The sequence below is a fragment of the Camelus bactrianus genome, chromosome 6 (assembly GCF_048773025.1).
Source record: "Camelus bactrianus isolate YW-2024 breed Bactrian camel chromosome 6, ASM4877302v1, whole genome shotgun sequence".
In the NCBI taxonomy this organism is placed as follows: Eukaryota; Metazoa; Chordata; class Mammalia; order Artiodactyla; family Camelidae; genus Camelus; species Camelus bactrianus.
The window spans coordinates 16,191,290-16,210,648 of record NC_133544.1 but is presented as its reverse complement, the minus strand read 5'-3'; the positions used below and the strand labels follow the sequence as shown (position 1 = coordinate 16,210,648).

At 41.8% G+C, this 19,359-nt stretch overlaps 1 protein-coding gene across 3 annotated transcripts in view; it reads left to right on the top strand.

Annotated features, from left to right (window-relative positions):
* FLRT2 (fibronectin leucine rich transmembrane protein 2) overlaps positions 1-18,356 on the top strand; it is a 93,920-nt gene extending 75,564 nt beyond the window's left edge. For all 3 annotated transcript variants that reach the window (XM_010959432.3, XM_010959431.3, XM_045519913.2), the window contains exon 2: positions 10,835-18,356. In XM_010959432.3, coding sequence (XP_010957734.1) covers positions 11,209-13,191 — 1,983 coding nt within the window. In that variant the 5' untranslated portion in view covers positions 10,835-11,208 and the 3' untranslated portion in view covers positions 13,192-18,356. The remainder of the gene's footprint in view (positions 1-10,834) is intronic.
* The last annotated feature ends 1,003 nt before the right edge of the window (positions 18,357-19,359 follow it).

The window sequence follows — 19,359 nt, the reverse complement described above, 5'->3', positions numbered from 1 at the left end:
ATGTTTGTATGTGTGTATGGTGTGTATGTGTGTGCATGTGTGTGTATGTATGGTGTGTATATATGTGTGTGTGTATGGTGTGTATGTGTGTGTGTACGTGTGTGTGTGTGTGTGTGTTATAGGATCATATTAACAGCTGTGTCGCCTCCCTCCGGTGCCAGCTATGTGCACACAGGCCTGGGTGACATGGACTGAGTCAGACTGTAGCTTGCTTTTCCTTTGAAAAAAAAGAAAAAAAACTTACGTTCTCCTTTTGTTTTTTTTTTTTTTGTGTGTGGAACTTTTTTTTTTTTTTAAACAAAGAATTTAGTGGCTGAAATTGACTGGCAACACCTACTTAAGAGAATGCAGACTTTTTGCATGGGCGGTGAAGTTGGAAACCTGCAGTGGGCATGAATGAAAGCAGGGCTCTGACTGCATATAAACCTAGAAAAGGATCTGCTCTGCTCGTGTGTTTAAATTCCTCCATATCTGGGGAATATATCTCAAAATTCATTCAAATGAGAAAGGCCACTATAATAGATTTTTTTAAAGGTAGCTTTTAAAATCTGTTGTATGCGTGTTTTAATTATTTTCCTTTGAATTCCTCCTTTTGTGCACTGTGTAGCTGCACTGGGTATGGTACTGATGCCTCTCATCCGGGGTTTTCATTTATGTCTTAGAAATCACTTGATTTAATCTTTTTTAACCTTTTGTATTGATTTATAATCATTTTACAATGTTGTGTCAAATTCCAGTGTAGAGCACAACTTTTCAGTCATGCAGGAACATACATATATTCATTGTCACATTTTTTTCTCTGTGAGCTACCATAAGATCTTGTGTATATTTCCCTGTGCTATACAGTATAATCTTGTTTATCTATTCTGCAATTTTAAAATCCCGTCTATCCCTTCCCACCCTCCACCCCCTTGGCAACCACAAGTTTGTATTCTACGTCTATGAATCTATTTCTGTTGTGTATTTATGCTTTGTTTTTTTTGTTTTTGTTTTTTAGATTCCACATATGAGCGATCTCATACAGTATTTTTCTTTCTCTTCACTTGATTTAATCTTAACCCACATCTGGTCATGTCTCAGGGTGTGGTTAGTGGAGAAGGTTCCTGAGAGAAGGAGAGGGTCAAGGATAAGAAATGATCATCTTTCTTCTGTTTCTTGTCCCTTCTCATCTCCCAAATCCAGAAATAGTCCCCTGAACATGGCCTGACACTTCCGCACGATAGGTGCTCTGAAGATGAGAAGGTGCGTTGGAAAGTCTGTTTATTCAGTGAGGAACTTTTATACCATTTATATTCAGAGCCATGCCTGTAACACTGAAATAGGCTTAAGCGATGACTTTCTCATTTTTTTTTTAAGACTCAAAACCAGATAACTCACCTGGAAATACACACTATGTAATTTCATTTCACGTACCTAATCAATATCGCTGCCTGAAATCTGTATTCTCCTTGTGAAGGAGACCTAAGATTTTCTGTTTCATTATGTATATTGCATATATGGTGCAGTATTTTGGTGGAAAAATAAGCCATGTTTATATTTTCGGATTCAGTTGATTTTTTTTTTTCATAAGGTGTTTTCATAGCTCTCAAAGATACCGGCCTATTTTTTGTTAATCGTAACTATGCGGAATGGTACAGTGATGTGCAATTAAAAGGCAGTTGAACTGTCACGCTGAAGTTGTGTAAATATTTATAAGCTGTTAGTATGTATGAGCGTAAACACATATTTGCTGTGGTTAGATCATAAAGAGCAACCTGAATTTAAGTCATAACTTTTATTATTTTATTTTATGTTTTATGTATTTAATTCTTTTATTATAGTCAGTCTAAAATCTTGTGTCAATTTCTGGTGTACAGTGTAATGTTTCAGTCATATATGTACACACATATATTCCTTTTCATATTCTTTTTCATTATAGGTTACTACAAGGTATTAAACATAGTTCCCTGTGCTCTACAGTAGGACCTTGTCATTCATCTATGTAATATATGTAGTGTGTATCTGCAAATTTCAAACCCCCAATTAATGCCTTCCCATCCTCTTTCCCTGCTGGTACCCATAAGTTTGTTTTCTATGTCATAACCATCTTCGAACTGAGGTGGTAGGTGTCTAGTCTGATCAGACGTGCCTTTCATGAAAAGGAGTTTGTAGTCATAGGTCAGATGGACCTTATTTGAGTAGTACTATGGCTGAAGAAGAGACTAGAATTTGATGTTATTTTGTTAAACAAGTGTAGTGCTGTAGTAATGACGATTATTTTCTACTTGCACGTTCTGTGTCTTTTTCTAAAGTCATCAGGTTTCTTTGTGCTTGGGGGGGGACTACTTACCCATCAGTCTCTCCAGATAGGTTAGTGTAGCTTTAAACCCTTGAAGCCTGTTCTGAAATATGATCCCGATGATTCCTTATGGGACCTCAGATTGAAGATGTCGAAGAGATTTTACAGACTGCCTCTTCAAACTGAGTAGTCATCTGAAGGTCGTTCTTTGATTCGTCGGTTGATTCTACAAACACTTCTTGAATGCCTGCCACGTGCTGCTCTGGGCTCTGGGGAAACAATAGGGAGCAAAAGCAGATCAGCCCCTGGCTGCGTGGTGTTTACAGGGAACGCAGGTGAGGAGCGAGGCCCTGCGGCCCGTGTTTGATTCAGATCCGTCCCTGTCACTTCGCTGCTGATCCACTCTGGAGAAGCTACTTCATTTCGTTCCCTCCACAGGGGAAATAACAGTATAAAGTGCATTGTTTCATTATGAGTCAGTGTCTGTAAGGTTCTTTAAAAGTATCAAAATACTAAGTTGGAAGTCCTCTTGGAACACTGAAGTGGGTAAGCCAAGTGGGTTTTTGAATTTACAAGTGAGGAGCTGAGAGGTCAGTCTGGGATGGAGATTTAAGTTTAAATGAAATGAAATATTAAAGTGTTTTGGAATTATAAAGAGCCTTTTGCAAAGAGGTACTTGATCTGACAGGAGCCTTTACTCAATGCCAAGGGCCATGTCGTAATTATCTTTCTAGTAACCAGCTCCATGCCTGGTGGGCAGTGGGCGTTTTCACGTGTTCACTGGGCTGTCCTTGGTGCTGGTCAGACCACTGGGAGTCTTATTTTCCATTATGCATATCAAGGAAGGCATTACCAATGAAGGCATCAGCATTGCCAAGATTCTGGAGCAAATGAAGGAAAAGGGACATTTATGCAGGAAAGGAGACTATCTCAGAGACCCAAGAAATGTCTCCGCGTATTTGCAGGCCTGATGGATGGAACGGCATATGTATGTATCTCCAAAAGAAAGAACTATGTTAAAAATAGGGAACGAAAGTCAGAGGAAGATAAAATCTGATGAATTCACAAGAACCCTCTCTCTACTCAGTTAGGGACAAGAGCTCCCTGGAACAGGGGGCTTTTGGTTACTTTTTTTTTTAATGCTAATAATAGCAGTGACATAATGAATGTATGTTTTACATGTGTTACATAATATTCTAAGTGATTGTAGTCTTAGACCAACCATGAGAGAGTAATACTATCATTTTCCCCGTTTTGCATATGAATTAACTGGGGCATCGGGAGATGCTAGGAAATGGGAAAGTTGTTCTGGTCAACTGTCCCCAGAGCCCAGCTCCAGCTCAGTTACACCGTTCTCTACCTCTCCTTAATCAGTTTATTGAGTGTCTACTTCGTGCTTTTAGTTACTTTACGTGCATTATATCTAGTCTTTCCAGCAACTTGGCAAGCATGGCTCATTATCCCCCCTTGAAATGAAAAAAGTGATGTTCAGAGAGGTAAAGTCCAGTGCTCGCTGCCATGCCATCAGTGAGTGGCTGAGCTGAGGTCAAACGAAATTCTGACTCCAGACCCTTTGCTCTTTCCGCGCCCCCACGCCACCTCCACCCCTGAAAGCAACTCCTGACAGTGAGGGTCTGCGTAGCAGGACCCTGAAATGGCTGATCATCAGCCCTACCTGGGGAAAGCTGACAAAATGTACCTGCCCAGCCTTCTTCTAACTAAGTTCTACAAACCCAAACCATACCGAACGGGATCCAGAAACCTTAATTTTTCATCACCTTCCCCAAATACCTCTGATCACCCTCGGGATTGGGGAATCACTGGGTCAGGTGATGGGACCATCTCTCCCGAAGGGAAGAGTCTAAGAGATCAGCTATTTTCCATGCCTGAAACATGAGATACTCAGCATTTATTTGAGCAAATGAATGAATGTAGGAAGGAATGAACTACCTTTCTTTGAAATGGGTTGAAAAGTGTATCGATGTGAGCTGCAGGGGGTCCATCATTACTGAACCATATACTTTTTTCTTTGTTAATCCTGTCGGTGCTGTCTCCATACAATTCTTCTCTCTTAGTATCTGTTCACCACTGGGCTTATTCAATACCCTGGCGGCTCAGTTTTGCAGTCCTAGACTATGCAGATTTTTATGAACCCAGGGGATGGTGAGTGGGAGCTCCCTGTGGATTGAGAGCAGCACATGGCAGTAAAGGTATATGCAAAGTTTATAGATTTGAGTTTGTAACACTGGTTGCTTGTTCTAAACTTATTCCTGTTATTTAAACCAACTGCATTGGAAACCCTGTGCAAAAAAACTCTTCAAATGTGTTAGAGAATTTTATTCTTGTTAAGAGAATAGCTTTTCTTCTTCTATTTTTTCAGGGGTCCAATTTTAATGTTTTCAATTCTAGACTGACCGGAGCCAGAAAATTGCAAAACTGTTTAAATAAAATGTTTCTTTCCTTCCCTCCTCCTCTCCCTCTTCCCTTCTTTCTCTTTGTTTTAGCAAAGAGAAATATTTGTCTAGTGAGAAACTTCAACTGGGTTGAGCTTCAGTGAATGAGATGGAAAAATGGTTTCAAGTTAGGGGGAAGCTATGGTTATAATGTTCCCAAAATTCCTCTGCTAATCCCCACATCTTGGCCAGCTAAGTATAGAACTCCCCTGATTGTTGCATGAGCAGTATTTATAACCTATCTTCAGGAATGTGGAACTGTGCACAAAATCTATAAATTGCTTTAGTGTTTCCAGATTGTAACAAAGACATTTGCGGTGTAGTTGGGCCTGTGGCTTTGCACCTGCGTATGCCTAATTTTCAGCGCAAACTTAACTCCAGAAGCTCTAAATCTGATGTACCCTGGAAGTTTTCTAGAACCCCTCTTCAAGTTAGCTTTCTCATCGCTGTCACCTCATGCAGCGTGTTGCCTTGGCACAGTCTGGCCAATGCCAAGACCATTAACATTTTATTAGGTTTGTCCTGGTGTCATTATATTATGCAATCGACAGAGCTTATTGACAATTCCTGTTTTCTGTACTGTGATTTTATAGTCTGAGTTTATTAAGCGCTTCTGGAATACAGGCTCCTGGAATTAATTAAAAAAAAAAAAAACCTTTAGGCAGCATCAGGGGAGAAACACTTTGCAGAGAGCTTTTATGTGATTTATGTCCTCTTGAGTCTCAGTTCCTCTGAAAAGAGTTAAATTAAAGTAGCCTGGCATAACTGTTACTATTACCGTCATCTTGAACAGACAGGCAGGGCGAGGTTCTCTCTTTGTCCAAAGAACATTTGTTGCATGTTGATTTACACTCAGGCTTTAACCCGTATTTTCTGCCTTGAAATGTTTTTTTCCTGGCCCCCTGCATTAAGCCATTCTTCATAGTCTCTCGTTTCCCGGAGAAGACACGTACTCCATGCAGTATTCAAATAGGAAAGAAAAAAGAAAAAAAGTTGCACTTGATATTTGAAATTCATCTGGTAAAGCAAAATCTTTTGATTCCCAACTTTTAGAGACTTATAAATGAAATGGCTAATGGTTTTGAAACATGGGTTTAGAAGCAGGATTCCCTCACTGAGAAGCAGACAGAGTTGGGGAAAGCGCTGGGCAGTCAGAGTTTTGTTCCTTCTCTGAGCTGGGCTGGGTTTCAGCTCTTGACCCGGGTTTCAGCTCTTGACCCACGTTACAGCTCATCCATGTATAGAACTTCTGGGATTGCTTCCCTGCCTTGCACCTTAGTATCCTTCAGATCATCACATAGACAGTCCTTCCCCCGCTGTCTTTGCCCTGATACCCCGAGGACCAGATGAGACCTCTGGACAGGTACCATAATTCCCAGATGCCCTGAGTTTGGAGTTCTTTACAGAACACCATAATTCCCTGCTTATTCATTCCTTTCCCTTCAGTATACTTTTAAGACTCACAAAGCCAAAAAACACATCAGTTTCTGCATGGTAGTAGCCTCACCTTAGTGTCCAGTCAAAACTAGCTGAACACATGAATGACAAACATGTTGCATTTCATGCCTTTTTGATGTCTGGCATGAAGTCTTTTTAGGCACTGTTTATCAGAAACTTACCTTTGATTTTCTTTTTAAAATAATACTAACTTTCTAAGGTACTTGTAAGATGAGGTAGGTCAGGGGACATATATGTGGCAATGTCGAAGACATTGTGGTGTGCTCACGGCTGCCCCACAAAAAAAGAATTACCTGACTCAGTCTTTGAATAGTGCTGGTGTTGAGAAATCCTGGAGTAGGTGTAAGTTTGGAGAACTCGGCAGGTCGAAGGTGATTTTGTTTTACTCTACATATTGGCATAAACGTCTTTGGATATCATTAATAAGAACAGGCACCCAGAGAATAAGTTTATCTTTATTACGTTCTTGCTTGGTGTCAGGCACCATATAAGCTTTTCACAAAAATTATCCTAATTAATCCTTTCCACAGTGCTGTTGAGTTAGGAATTATTTTATCCTCATTTTTCAGGTAAGGAGACTAAGACATAAAAGGTTAAGTAATTTATCAATAGTCCTGCAGCTCCTAAGTGCCAGAGGTGGGATGAGAACTCAGGGGCAGTGTTTTTGACCATTACATTCTCTATAAATACTGTCTTCATCTTAGGGTCTAAAAGGATTTCTCCCCTTGGTATTTAGCAGGAACTAGAGCTGAAAATACGGAGGAAATTTTAGTCTACTGAAATTAAAAAAAAAAAATTTATTATTGCCTAGGTGGTTGTAATTTTACACTTGCACTAACTTGAACAAAGATATAGTCTATTTGGCTGACATAATGTGTAGGCTGGTTTTGATCCAAGAATTAGAGCCAGCCTACCATGCACAGTTACTTTTTGAGACTCCCAAGAAGCACAAAGGAAACCCCAAGGGTTTGTTTTCATTCAGAATTGAACGTGTCCTAGCTAATCAACACAGTGAGATCTCCATGGGACGTTGCTCCTGCAGAGGTGGGTAAACAGTGCCAGTCTGCCCCATGTGATCCCATCAGGCGCTCTCCTCAGGACCACGTCCTCCTCTTGTGTAATACACAAGAACCACTCGGAAGTAAAGTGCACTTTGGATGCACAGTGAGATTCCCCAGGTCCATCCTGAGTACCGTTAGCTCCCAATCATTATTGCCTTGAGGCTGTTGGCAGATAAACTTTCTAAACAAACTACCATCCTCAAGCGTTGGTCTCTTGTTTCTAGGGGTTCGAAACTTGGTTTGTAGATGTGGTTAAGAAGCATCTATTCATTTCTACATGCAAACTTAAAAGACCCTGGGGCAGCTGTTTAGCTCTCTTGGAAAACTGTTCATTGGATGCTACTATCACACTTTGAAGATTCCTGTGAAATATTCAAGTGTATCAGATTCTATTAGAGTTTCACTTTCTGACCTCTTTTGAAGAGTAAATGCGACATAGCACTAAAGAGATTTTTGTTCTTGAATAAACTGTGCTTTGTAAAAGTGAGCCCTCTAATTACAAATAACTCTTTAATCTCCTGCTGGACATTACTGCTTGGATCTGTTGAGGCCAAGTGACAGCTTTCGTCATTGCATTCCTCTACCTAGAAGATGTGACTTCCTTTTAAGATGTAATCTGAGACTGTCTCCTGGGGACAAAAGTCACCAGTAGACCTTATGCTTTTACTCTTCTCAATGAGTCATCTGACATGCTGTTGCATTTATTTTACATTTAATAAGGTAAAACATTTGAACAATTAAATAATACGGCACTGTGTTTAGGGCAATGTTTCTCTGATTTTAATGTGCACATCCTAGGCACCTGCTAATATGCAAATTCCATGTTTCCACCAACTTCAAGGATCACACTTGAACAGTGAGCTATTAGGGAACGTTGACATGGTTTGAAGATTCACATCCCAAGCTGATGTCAAGCTGATGGCATTAAACTAGCTTTTCTGACACTACCCCTTGTTTTATTATAAATTATTTTTAAGTGTATAGGGAGATTTTTACTAGCGGGGATGACTCCTGTTCAGTTACAAGACATATATTTGGAAGTGTTAACAAATTAAATAATGCTTGAGTTTTAATAAAGTATCACATTCATCTGTTCTGCCTGGAAAGAGATGCTGTACCCTGCCTCCTTTTTTTTTTTTTGAAAGGTTTCTGAACAATAAAAAAGAAATATTACTGTTTCTGGCATTTTTAAGATGGTGCACAATCTTTCACATTGTGGAACAAATTTCCAATATTTTGGACACTTAAGTAGCAGTTACAGTGGGTTTTTTTTCTTTTTTAATTATGTTTCTAAAGATAGCTAAGAGGACAATTTTAAATCATTCCACTGTGCTTTTAGATATAAATTATTTCGGTCACTGTGTATTGGTGAGAATTGAGAGGCTCAGAGCTTGCTGTGTCCTGTCATGTTAGCTTATTTTGTAGGGAAATCAAATCTGGCACCTTTCAATTAACTTCTCTACCTCTCTGATCTGAAAACAGATGGAACACGTTCTGGAGCAAGAAAGCATAATTACTACCAGAAGACTGCCTTTACTTCCCGAACTGCTTCTTCTGTTGTTTCGATATTTGCTTAGAGTCCTATTTTAAAAGCAGGAAAACACTCCGGGTGAGAGGAAGGTGTATTGTCGAGAAATAATTTATTCCCAATCATGAGCTTGTCAACTCTCAAAGGAATCACAATGGTATATCTCGTCTGTTCCTGGAGATCTCGAAGAAGGAAATGTGTCATGGGCTGGAGTTCAGTCATTCCAGTTGGTAACTCGGGTGTGAGCTATTTGGGAGGCAGGCAAAGGCGAGAGGCGGCAGGAAGGGGGAAGATAAGTGAAGTCTTCTCTGCCTCTACATGTTTTGTGCATCACCTTTAAACTGCTTCATCACCGTGTCAGATCAAAAGGATGCATCTTTTAAAATAACTGTACCAGTCCCCGTCTTACATTTGTTGACATAATTGGAAAGGTTTCACCCTCTTTCCCTTAAATTTTATTTGTTGCTTGGTTGATACAGGAAAAAGTGGGTGGCGTGAGAGGACGGCCGTGTACCAGGTCTCGCTTGGGTCCCTGGTGGTGTAGGAGAATAGGTTCTTGCCTCGCGCAGGAGAGAGTTCAAGAGCAAGGCATGGTAAAGTTAAAGCAGGTTTATTCAGAGAGATACACACTCCATAGACAGAGTGGGGTCCGTCTCACTCAGAAGGGAAAACAGCTTAGGAGATACATACTCCATAGGCAGAATGTGGGCCATCTCAGAGAGGTGAGAGGGAAAGAGACTGAAAGGCATAGGGGTGTTTAGTTTAAAGTAAGAGTAGATACATACTCCATAGAAAGAGTGCGGGCTGTCTCAGAAGGCAAGAGAGAAAGAGACCATGAGGTGCTGAATTGTTAAGTTTTATGGGCTTAGTAACTTCATACGTTAATGAGTAGGAGGATTATTCCAGCTACTTTTCAAAAGGGGCAGGGATTTCCAGGAATCGGGCCCCACCCACTTTTGGACCTTTTATGGCCACCCTGGGAACTGTCATGGCAGCTGTGGGTGTGCCGTGGGGCTCAAGGTCTACTGGAAGTCAGATCTGCTACCATCTTGGTTCTAATCAGTCTGTTCTGTCCTCAGGTGCTGTGTCATTCCTTCAGTGGTTGTGCCTTGCCCCCTTTCCCCCTGTCTCACTGGGATGCCCCCCGCCAAGTGAGGGTCCTTGGCTCCGCACAGCAAGGGATTCAAGAGCAAGCCATAGTTGAGTAAAGTAGATTGATTTAGAGAGATGTATGGGGAGATGGTTTGGTGGGCGTGGTTAAAGTAATAGTAGATACACACTGTATAGACAGAGCGCGGGCTGTCTCAGAAGACGAGAGAGAGAGGGACCCTGAAGTGTGGTGTTGCTAGTTTTTATATGCTAACAAGTGGAAGGTTTATTCCAACTACTATGGGGAAGGGATGGGGATTCCCAGGAGTTAGGCCACTGCCCTCTTTTTTAACCTTTCCTGGTTAGCCTGGGAACTGTCATGGCACCTGGGGGAGGGTCCCTCACCAAGCTAGTGCATTACAGTGTGTATAACGTAGCTCAAGGTCCACTGGAGGTTGAATCTCCTGCCGTCTTGGGCCTCAAGGTCTATTGGGAGTTGACTTCTCCGCCATCTTGGTGCTAATTGCTGTGTCATTCCTTTAATGGCTGTGACCCCGCCCCCTTGCTTCCTGTCTCGCAGTCACTCATTTCATCTTGAAGTATGACCATGACCAGTTGGATTTGTAGATGGTCATCATCAATTCAGTGGATTCAGCCCTGTGCCTCATGTGCCTCTCTTTGGATACACAAATAGATCTGTAAGAGAACGTACTGACTGGGATGCAAAATTCACAAAATGATCATTTATAGTGAGTTTTCCCTTAATGATAAGATAATTGAATCATTTTTATTTCTTGAAGACCTTTTCAACTAAATTGTTGTTATTTAACCTATCACTTCATGCTTTCTCCCTGCCTCCAGGCATTTAGTCCCCATCACAGTGTTCTTGAAAAGCTTACAGTCAGATCAGCACTGAATTCATTCAGTACCCTTAACTGACTCTTTTCTCTCTACTTCCCTACAACAGATTGCAGATTGAGCTTAACCAAGAAGTTCCTAGGCTGGTCCACGCTGTCCTGACCGACAATAAACGGAGGGATTCTGCCTGCCCCATTGGGCCCCTGTGGACCACTGATAACTTGGCTTCACTTGCTGCCTGGGTGGAGAATTCTCCCTGTTGAAATTTTTTTTGCACATGGAGGACAATAGCAAAGAGGGCAACACAGGCTGATCTGATAAAACCAGGAAGATTCTTTGACCGTGCGTCTTCGAGACTTTTCCTCTAGTTGGAGTTCTGGACTTGAACAAAGCTCCAGCCAGTCATTTGGTTTTGCCATCCTTTCTTTTCTTTTTTTTTTTTTTTTTCTCCACCACATTGTATTTTATTTCTGTACTTCAGAAATGGGCCTACAGACCACACAGGGGCCCAGCTGGGGGGCTTTTTTCCTGAAATCTTGGCTTCTCATTTGCCTGGGGCTCTCCTCCCAAGTGTCCAGAATCCTGGCCTGCCCTAGTGTGTGCCGCTGCGACAGGAACTTTGTCTACTGTAACGAGCGAAGCTTGACCTCAGTGCCTCTTGGGATCCCGGAGGGCGTCACCGTGCTCTACCTCCACAACAACCAAATTAATAATGCTGGATTTCCCGCAGAGCTGCACAACGTGCGATCCGTGCACACCGTCTACCTTTACGGCAACCAACTGGATGAATTCCCCATGAACCTCCCCAAGAATGTCCGAGTTCTCCATTTGCAGGAAAACAACATTCAGACCATATCGCGGGCGGCTCTCGCCCAGCTTTTGAAGCTGGAGGAGCTCCACCTGGATGACAACTCCATATCCACGGTGGGGGTGGAAGACGGGGCCTTCCGGGAGGCTGTCAGCCTCAAATTGCTGTTTCTGTCCAAGAATCATCTGAGCAGCGTGCCTGTCGGGCTTCCCATGGACCTGCAGGAGCTGAGGGTGGATGAGAATCGAATTGCGGTCATATCAGACATGGCCTTCCAGAACCTCACGAGTTTGGAGCGTCTGATCGTGGACGGAAACCTCCTGACCAACAAGGGCATTGCCGAGGGCACCTTCAGCCACCTCACCAAGCTCAAGGAGTTTTCCATCGTCCGGAATTCGCTCTCCCACCCCCCTCCTGACCTCCCAGGTACGCATCTGATCAGGCTCTATCTGCAGGACAACCAGATCAACCACATCCCTTTGACAGCCTTCTCGAACCTCCGGAAGCTGGAACGGCTGGATATATCCAACAACCAGCTGCGCGTGTTGACTCAAGGGGTCTTCGATAACCTCTCCAACCTGAAGCAGCTCACTGCCCGGAATAACCCTTGGTTTTGTGACTGCAGTATTAAGTGGGTCACGGAATGGCTCAAACACATCCCCTCCTCTCTCAACGTGCGAGGTTTCATGTGCCAAGGCCCTGAACAAGTGCGGGGGATGGCTGTCCGGGAGTTGAATCTGAATCTTTTGTCGTGTCCCACCACGACCCCCGGCCTGCCTCCCTTCACCCCGGCCCCCAGTTCAGGTTTCGCCACCACTCAGCCTCCCACAGTCCCTGTCCCAACCCCTAGCAGGGGCTCTCCGCCTCTGACTCCCACAGCCTCGAAACTTCCCACAGTTCCCGACTGGGATGGCAGAGAAAGAGCGACCCCGCCTCTTTCTGAACGGATCCAACTCTCCATCCACTTTGTGAATGACACCTCCATTCAAGTCAGCTGGCTCTCTCTCTTTACTGTGATGGCGTACAAACTCACGTGGGTGAAAATGGGCCACAGCTTGGTAGGGGGCATCGTTCAGGAGCGCATCGTCAGTGGGGAGAAGCAGCATTTGAGCCTGGTGAATTTAGAGCCCAGATCCACGTATCGGATTTGCTTAGTGCCGCTGGACGCGTTTAACTACCGAGCGGTGGAAGACACCGTTTGTTCCGAGGCCACCACGCACGCCTCCTACTTGAACAACGGCAGCAACACGGCCTCCAGCCACGAGCAGGCGACTTCCCACAGCATGGGCTCCCCCTTCCTGCTGGCGGGCCTGATCGGGGGCGCGGTGATCTTTGTGCTCGTGGTCCTGCTCAGCGTCTTTTGCTGGCACATGCACAAAAAGGGGCGCTACACCTCCCAGAAGTGGAAATACAACCGCGGCCGGCGGAAAGATGACTATTGCGAGGCCGGCACCAAGAAGGACAATTCCATCCTGGAGATGACCGAAACCAGCTTTCAGATCGTCTCCTTAAATAACGATCAGCTCCTTAAAGGAGATTTCAGACTGCAACCCATTTACACCCCAAATGGGGGCATCAGTTACACCGACTGCCACATCCCCAACAACGTGCGATACTGCAACAGCAGCGTGCCGGACCTGGAGCACTGCCACACGTGACCGCCAGGGGTCCGGCGCCAGGACTCCCGAGAGCACACACGTGTGTGCACGAAAAGACACGCCAATTACATTTGATAAATGTTCCACAGATGCATTTGTGCATTTGAATACTCTGTAATTTATACGGTGTACTATATAATGGGATTTAAAAAAAAAGTGCTATCTTTTCTATTTCAAGTTAATTACAAACAGTTTTGTAACTCTTTGCTTTTTAAATCTTAAAAAAAAAAAATAGTTGCTGAAGTACTGTACAGGGTTGTACAAGAGCCCAGGCAAAAGCACGAGTGATTCTTCCTCCTGATGCACATTCACATCTTTGCTGTTGAAGCTTCCGAATAAATCCCTTTCTTAGAGTCGGTGGTCAGACGGAAGGGCAGATTCAAATGGACTCATCAGGGTAGGGAAAATAATATGGTAAAACAAGAAATGGCCCAGGTCCCTTCATACTATTTCTATACTTCCTGGCCCAGAAGAAAAGTAAAAACTTCTAAAATTTAAAAAAAAAAAAAAATTTTAAAAAAGGAGGTAGTCACCCTGATTTGACCCAAGACAGGAAATGCGGAAAGCATCTCGAGGAAGTCAGTTCCTGTAAGATAAGTTAACCCAGCCTGGCAGAATCAAGAAAATGAGAAGAGATTGGAAAAGACCTTCCAACCCAGGGGTTGGCTTCCTGACTGGGAACTTGAAAAATCACTCTTCATGCTTCCCTGGTCCTATGTGAAACCGAGTGAGAGACCCGAGTCTGATAGCCGTCATCTTCGGGGGCAGGTGGGATGTCCTGGCAAGAAAATTCCCTTTAAAAGTGTTACTATTCAAATTATACGTCGGGTTGAATCACATTCAACAGAGATATATTCTAGAATACTTTTTTTAGAAGAGGCTAATAAAATAACGGGAAGAATTATATTGAATGGAATTATTTTTGATAATAAGAATTATTTGGGTAGATTCACGTCAGCTATGTCAACATGATATTTAGACCAACAAGGGATCAAGGTTTGAAATATACTAAACTTGTTGTTTAAAAACCATTGCTTTCATTTAGATGAAAGCAAATGATCAGTGGTTCTGCAATCAGCTAACTGTGAATATCATGTTGAAATAGCTTGAATTAATACCTTTATCCCCTCAGAAATTCTTGTCTTCCAATCATCTCATGTATATTTTCATAATTAGCTGTTTATGCTACATTCATTTTTTTTCTCCCTCTGCCCAAAATTTGAAGGACAATTATGGATGCCAGTCTTGGCTGCACAAAATATCCGTATACACTTTAAAATGTATACTAATTTTCCCGGCTAATAATTCTGTCAGGACACATCAAAGCTGGCCAAAAGAACATACTTTTTTTTAAAAGCAATACCAAGTTTCCACCTTGACCTGACTTTGATCCTCTTCCATTTTTTAAATTGCATTTATTCCTTTTCAATGTTGGATGTTCCTCGTCTTTGGGAATTGTGGAGGATAATCAATCTTTTATTAACAGGATAACAGATGAAAAATGAACAAGTCAGAAAGTGAAGGTTTGTTCCCCTAATCTTGGCAGAGCAGGGCAGAGAGCAGAGGGCACAAAGAAGAGAAGGACTTCCAGGCTTAATTCGAGATATTTTTGAAGCCACGTCCATCTTCAGAAAGCATGTGTAATTTACCCCTTTCCATCCCTTAGATGTAGAAGGGCTATCGATCACATACATACGTTATCTAAAACATACACCCTTGGAAAATTCTTCTTAAAAATCAATTTCACTTGAGGAATTTCACTCTCTGTTGCATGTTTCCTTGGTCACTGGCCATCATTTTAGGGACCTGTGAGATTTAATGTCACAGTCATTTTGCTTTCTGTTTCTCTGTCCCTCTTACTTTTAACAAAATAGAACTGTGATGTGTCTTCTTTGTAAAAGTCTAGGTATACAATGCTATGCAAGTTTTTCTTTATAGTAAGAGCTTTATTTTCTTTAATAATATATCCCCTGCTCATATGTTTTAATCTCCCTTGTCCCTCAGAATAAGCAGAAAGTATAACTGAAGTTATCATTGTTACAGACACAAGAATCGAAACTGTGCAGTCAGTTGAGCTGAAATTAGCTACGAATTAATTTGAATTAATTCTAAAGTGACTTTGGTTTCCGTTTTAGTCTGTTAGCAAGCTTGTTTTAGCTGCTGCTTTTTTACAGCTAGGTCCACACAGTGAAGGGATGAGACAATCTGTGAAGGTGATCGGTGTAACAGAAAGCCATCTAAAACACAGGACAATGACATGGGGTTTTGTGTATTTAACTGGATAATTTCCTTCCACTGTCCTTTTTTTTCCTTGGCTGTGTAGATAAAACTATGTGTTCAAATGACGGTACTTTGACTTTTGAGGGTTTTTTTTTTTCCTTTTATCCACAAAATAATCATTCTCATGTATTTGTATTGTGTGTATAACCTCCAGCAGGATATTTGGCTGCTGAAGCAAATGTCTTTGCTTTGAGCCAAGAGAGCCAGGGTTGGAGAGGTTTCTGTAATGTCTCGTGGGAGTCACAGAGTTATTTGGGGCTTAAGTCGTACAATGGAGACCTAGTCTTGTGAAGTGGTTAGGATGATTTGAAAGGGTTCCTTTGCTAAAAGACGCCCCTGAAGAGTGAGAATCTCATTCCAGGCTTAATTCCGATCTTGTGCACAACATGACAGAGACTGCTAAAATTAAGATCAGTCTCCTATTTGTAATAGCATACCCAGGGGTCTCACCTACAACAGGTTAGAAAGCACATCATGGAACTGGTCATGTCTTAACATGTCTTAGCAAAACTGCTGACCCACCGTCAGTGGTGGATGAGGCTTTGATGGGCTTTTTTGTCATGGGAATGTGTTTTGCTGATATATCAACTCTGTATTTTGGACCTCTCTGACTATCATTGTCATGTGTTTTGAGATTAATCAAGAGTAAAAGTTGAAAGTGCGGGACAAGACCATGGACAAAGGCATGTTTACTGGCTTCTAAGGGCTAGATGAGCTGTCGGACCAGATGCGGTGACTTCAGATAGTGTGTGACCACTCTCAGAGTTAGGTGACTGTCAGTGTGCACAGGAGACTCCAAAAGGAAAAGGCATGGCCACAATCACACAGGTATTATATGTTATTCATCCCCAGGGTTGTCATTAATACCTGCTTGTTTGGGGAGATGTGTTTGAAAATGGAGGCCCTTAGCTTCCCCCAAAACTGTCAAATGCATTAACAGCTCATGACATGGGACAATCAAAGGCAGGGACAAAAAGTGTGTTCCTCTACCTATTTTCCTTGTGTGACAAGTGGAAAATATTCTACCCTGTGAGGAATAATGCAGTTTCTACTTATCTGGATGTTTGTTGAAAATATATTAGGTGTTTTCCCTGAGATTTAAAAAATTAAAAAAAGGTATCATGTGTCCAGTCTGGTAAGAAGAATTAATGACGTAGCTAAAGTGATGGCTCAGTTTCCTACGAGTGCAGATCCTAATGGTCCTAGTCATGCCGTGGGAGCCAGACCCTCCTTCCCACTGAGGAGGGTGAGCTCTTCGTGTTGGGAGCAGAGCATCTGCTCCAGATACAAGGCAGTCTTGCTGTCCACGGGCAGCGCACGCCCTTGGCCAGCCAGCCTCCCGCACAGAACCCATGGAAGTGGTCCATTCACATTTCTTCTTTGTTAGTAGCATTTATCTCTAACCCATACCCAGGAGGCATTAAGTTTCACTTCAGAACATGAGAAGCATGGTTTTGCCCACAACTCAGCCTTTCCAGCTTCATGGGAAAGCAGAGGAGGAAAGAAAACCCTAAAGAGAAGGAGGTTCCTACACAAACCAAAATATCCTCGTTCTTAGCCTGTCCGACTTCGATTTTTTTTTTTTTTAATCAACGTACAAATGTAGGAAAGCAGTGGCTCACTGATGTCTTCGGTGGGGTCAAAAGACAATTGCTGACAATGGGAGATGGTTCTCACTGATTGTGGGGAGACAGCTTTGTGCTCGTGGCATACCGCTGTTGTAACCAAAAAATCAGATTCTTTTGCTGTAGTTTTCGTTTTTTTATTTTTCTAGCAGTACACCCACCAGAAGAGCACAAAGCAAGGCCATCACAACAGGCATTTTTAAACTAGTATAAAACACACACTTGGACACACACACACACACACACACATACACACACACACACACCACACTAGGGCATTTGTAAAGACATCCATGGGACGTGAGATTTATAGCCTTTCCGAGGCAAGGTGACGGCATCGCCACTGTGTGTCCGTCGTAGGACCAGTATATTTCAGTGTATATTTCCAGTGAATACACAGTCACTGAAAATTATTCCTAATGATTTGTTGTTGTTTGAGCCATATGTTGATTTGCTTCTGGTTTCTGTGTCATATTGTTCTCGCTGACAAGGGACCGCAAGGGGCTGGAAGATTCTGCACCACAGGTCTCCTGAGACCTCCCGGGTCGCACACTTTGTTAACTACAGACTTCACTCTACACTATACAGTACGTTGTTGATATATTCAGTAAAGGCTTATTTTAAAAAGAAACCACATTGTGTTTATCTGAGTAAGTTCCTTGGGATACTGCCAATTCTTGCTTTGTTCACGTCCAAGAGGAATGAGGGACCTTTCCTGATGACACAGAGTGATGGCAGGAATGAAGTGGGTAATAGGGTTTTTCATTTTCTCTTACCTTGAAGACGACGTCTGTGTTTTAAGGCCCTTTGACTCTTTGTGTGTGAGGGGTTTATATGAAATTTTCATGTTCTTTTCTATTTCTTGACTAAATTTTGTGTTCCTATGAGTATCTTTTGAATAGACACACATACATTGAGCATATTATTTTGTGTTGGTGAAATCTATGTTTAGAATATAAATACCAATGTTATCTCATCAGAATAGTCTTTTTTTCCCCCTATTTCATTATATACACTGTTGGCTTGAAATGTCAATTTTCCTAAAGAATTCTCATGGTATTTTCTACTTCAGAATTGTTGATAGCTCACCCACTCATCCTTTCAGTGAGCACTCATGAAAATGTATTTATTCATATGCACAAATTGAACTTGGGATTAATCTCATGATTTTCCAGAACCGTTTCTCTAACCCTGCTTGACTAGTTCACTAATAATGTATTTGACGGAGACTGGATCAGGAAATAAAATCATGACACTTCAGTTACTAGTATTAATGATTTACAGAATCTCTGTTGGAAAATTAACTATGAAAGACAGTGGTAGCAGTGATTCATACTACATTTGGGAGAGTTTATGTAAAATAATGGCTGCATATTCTTGGTCACTTTTGCTGAGAGTTACAGACTTGACTCTATTAGACCTTTAGTCAAGGAATACCATTGATTCAAAAAAGCTTATGAAATTTCTGCTCTGTTCCAGGCATTGGTCTGAGTTCAGAGATTTCATAGAAGAGTAGAATACAGTCTTAGCCAAATTAAATATGTCTTCTATTCCAACGTATTCCTAAAGAAATGTGTTTATTCATCCAATACATTTACTTCTCATCTACTTTTTACAGAGTTCTTAGTTAAGTTCTACTGGAGATTCAGAGAATAATAGGATTTCAGTGCTAAGGAGCTCACAGATCGTGTAATAAACTTGTTTTCTAACACATTCCAGCATCTCAGAGCCCATGTAATAACTTTACATTCTCATTAAACTGAAGAGTATCTAAGGTAACAAGACATGTACACACCTGTTGGTAAATTTGATAACGTATCAACTTTATATATTAGGTATATAGAGAGAGATTAGATGATCTTGGTGTTTAATAGATGCCACAGAGGGATAGTGCCTTGATAATAGCACAACTCAATTTAATCAAATGTTCAAATGTATATCAAGTAATTGAAAATTTTGGAATCGTATGTGGTCATTACACATGCAACTTTCATTCCCATTGAGTGCCAGAATTGAAATCAATCCAAGATAATAATAATAATAATAATAGCATCTAACTCCATGGACTCAACTTTTCTTGCCTTTTAATAAAATGACTAGCCTTAAGACTGACTGGCCTGCGGGACAAATTCTTAGTGTTTAAGATTTTCAGTGGTGGAAAAATCACAACTCCACTCAGTAGGTGCATACATGAATTATCATTTGTGACAAAGCAAGAGAATATTTTTACAGACCTCAAAATATCTGTGTCTTCGAACTCCCT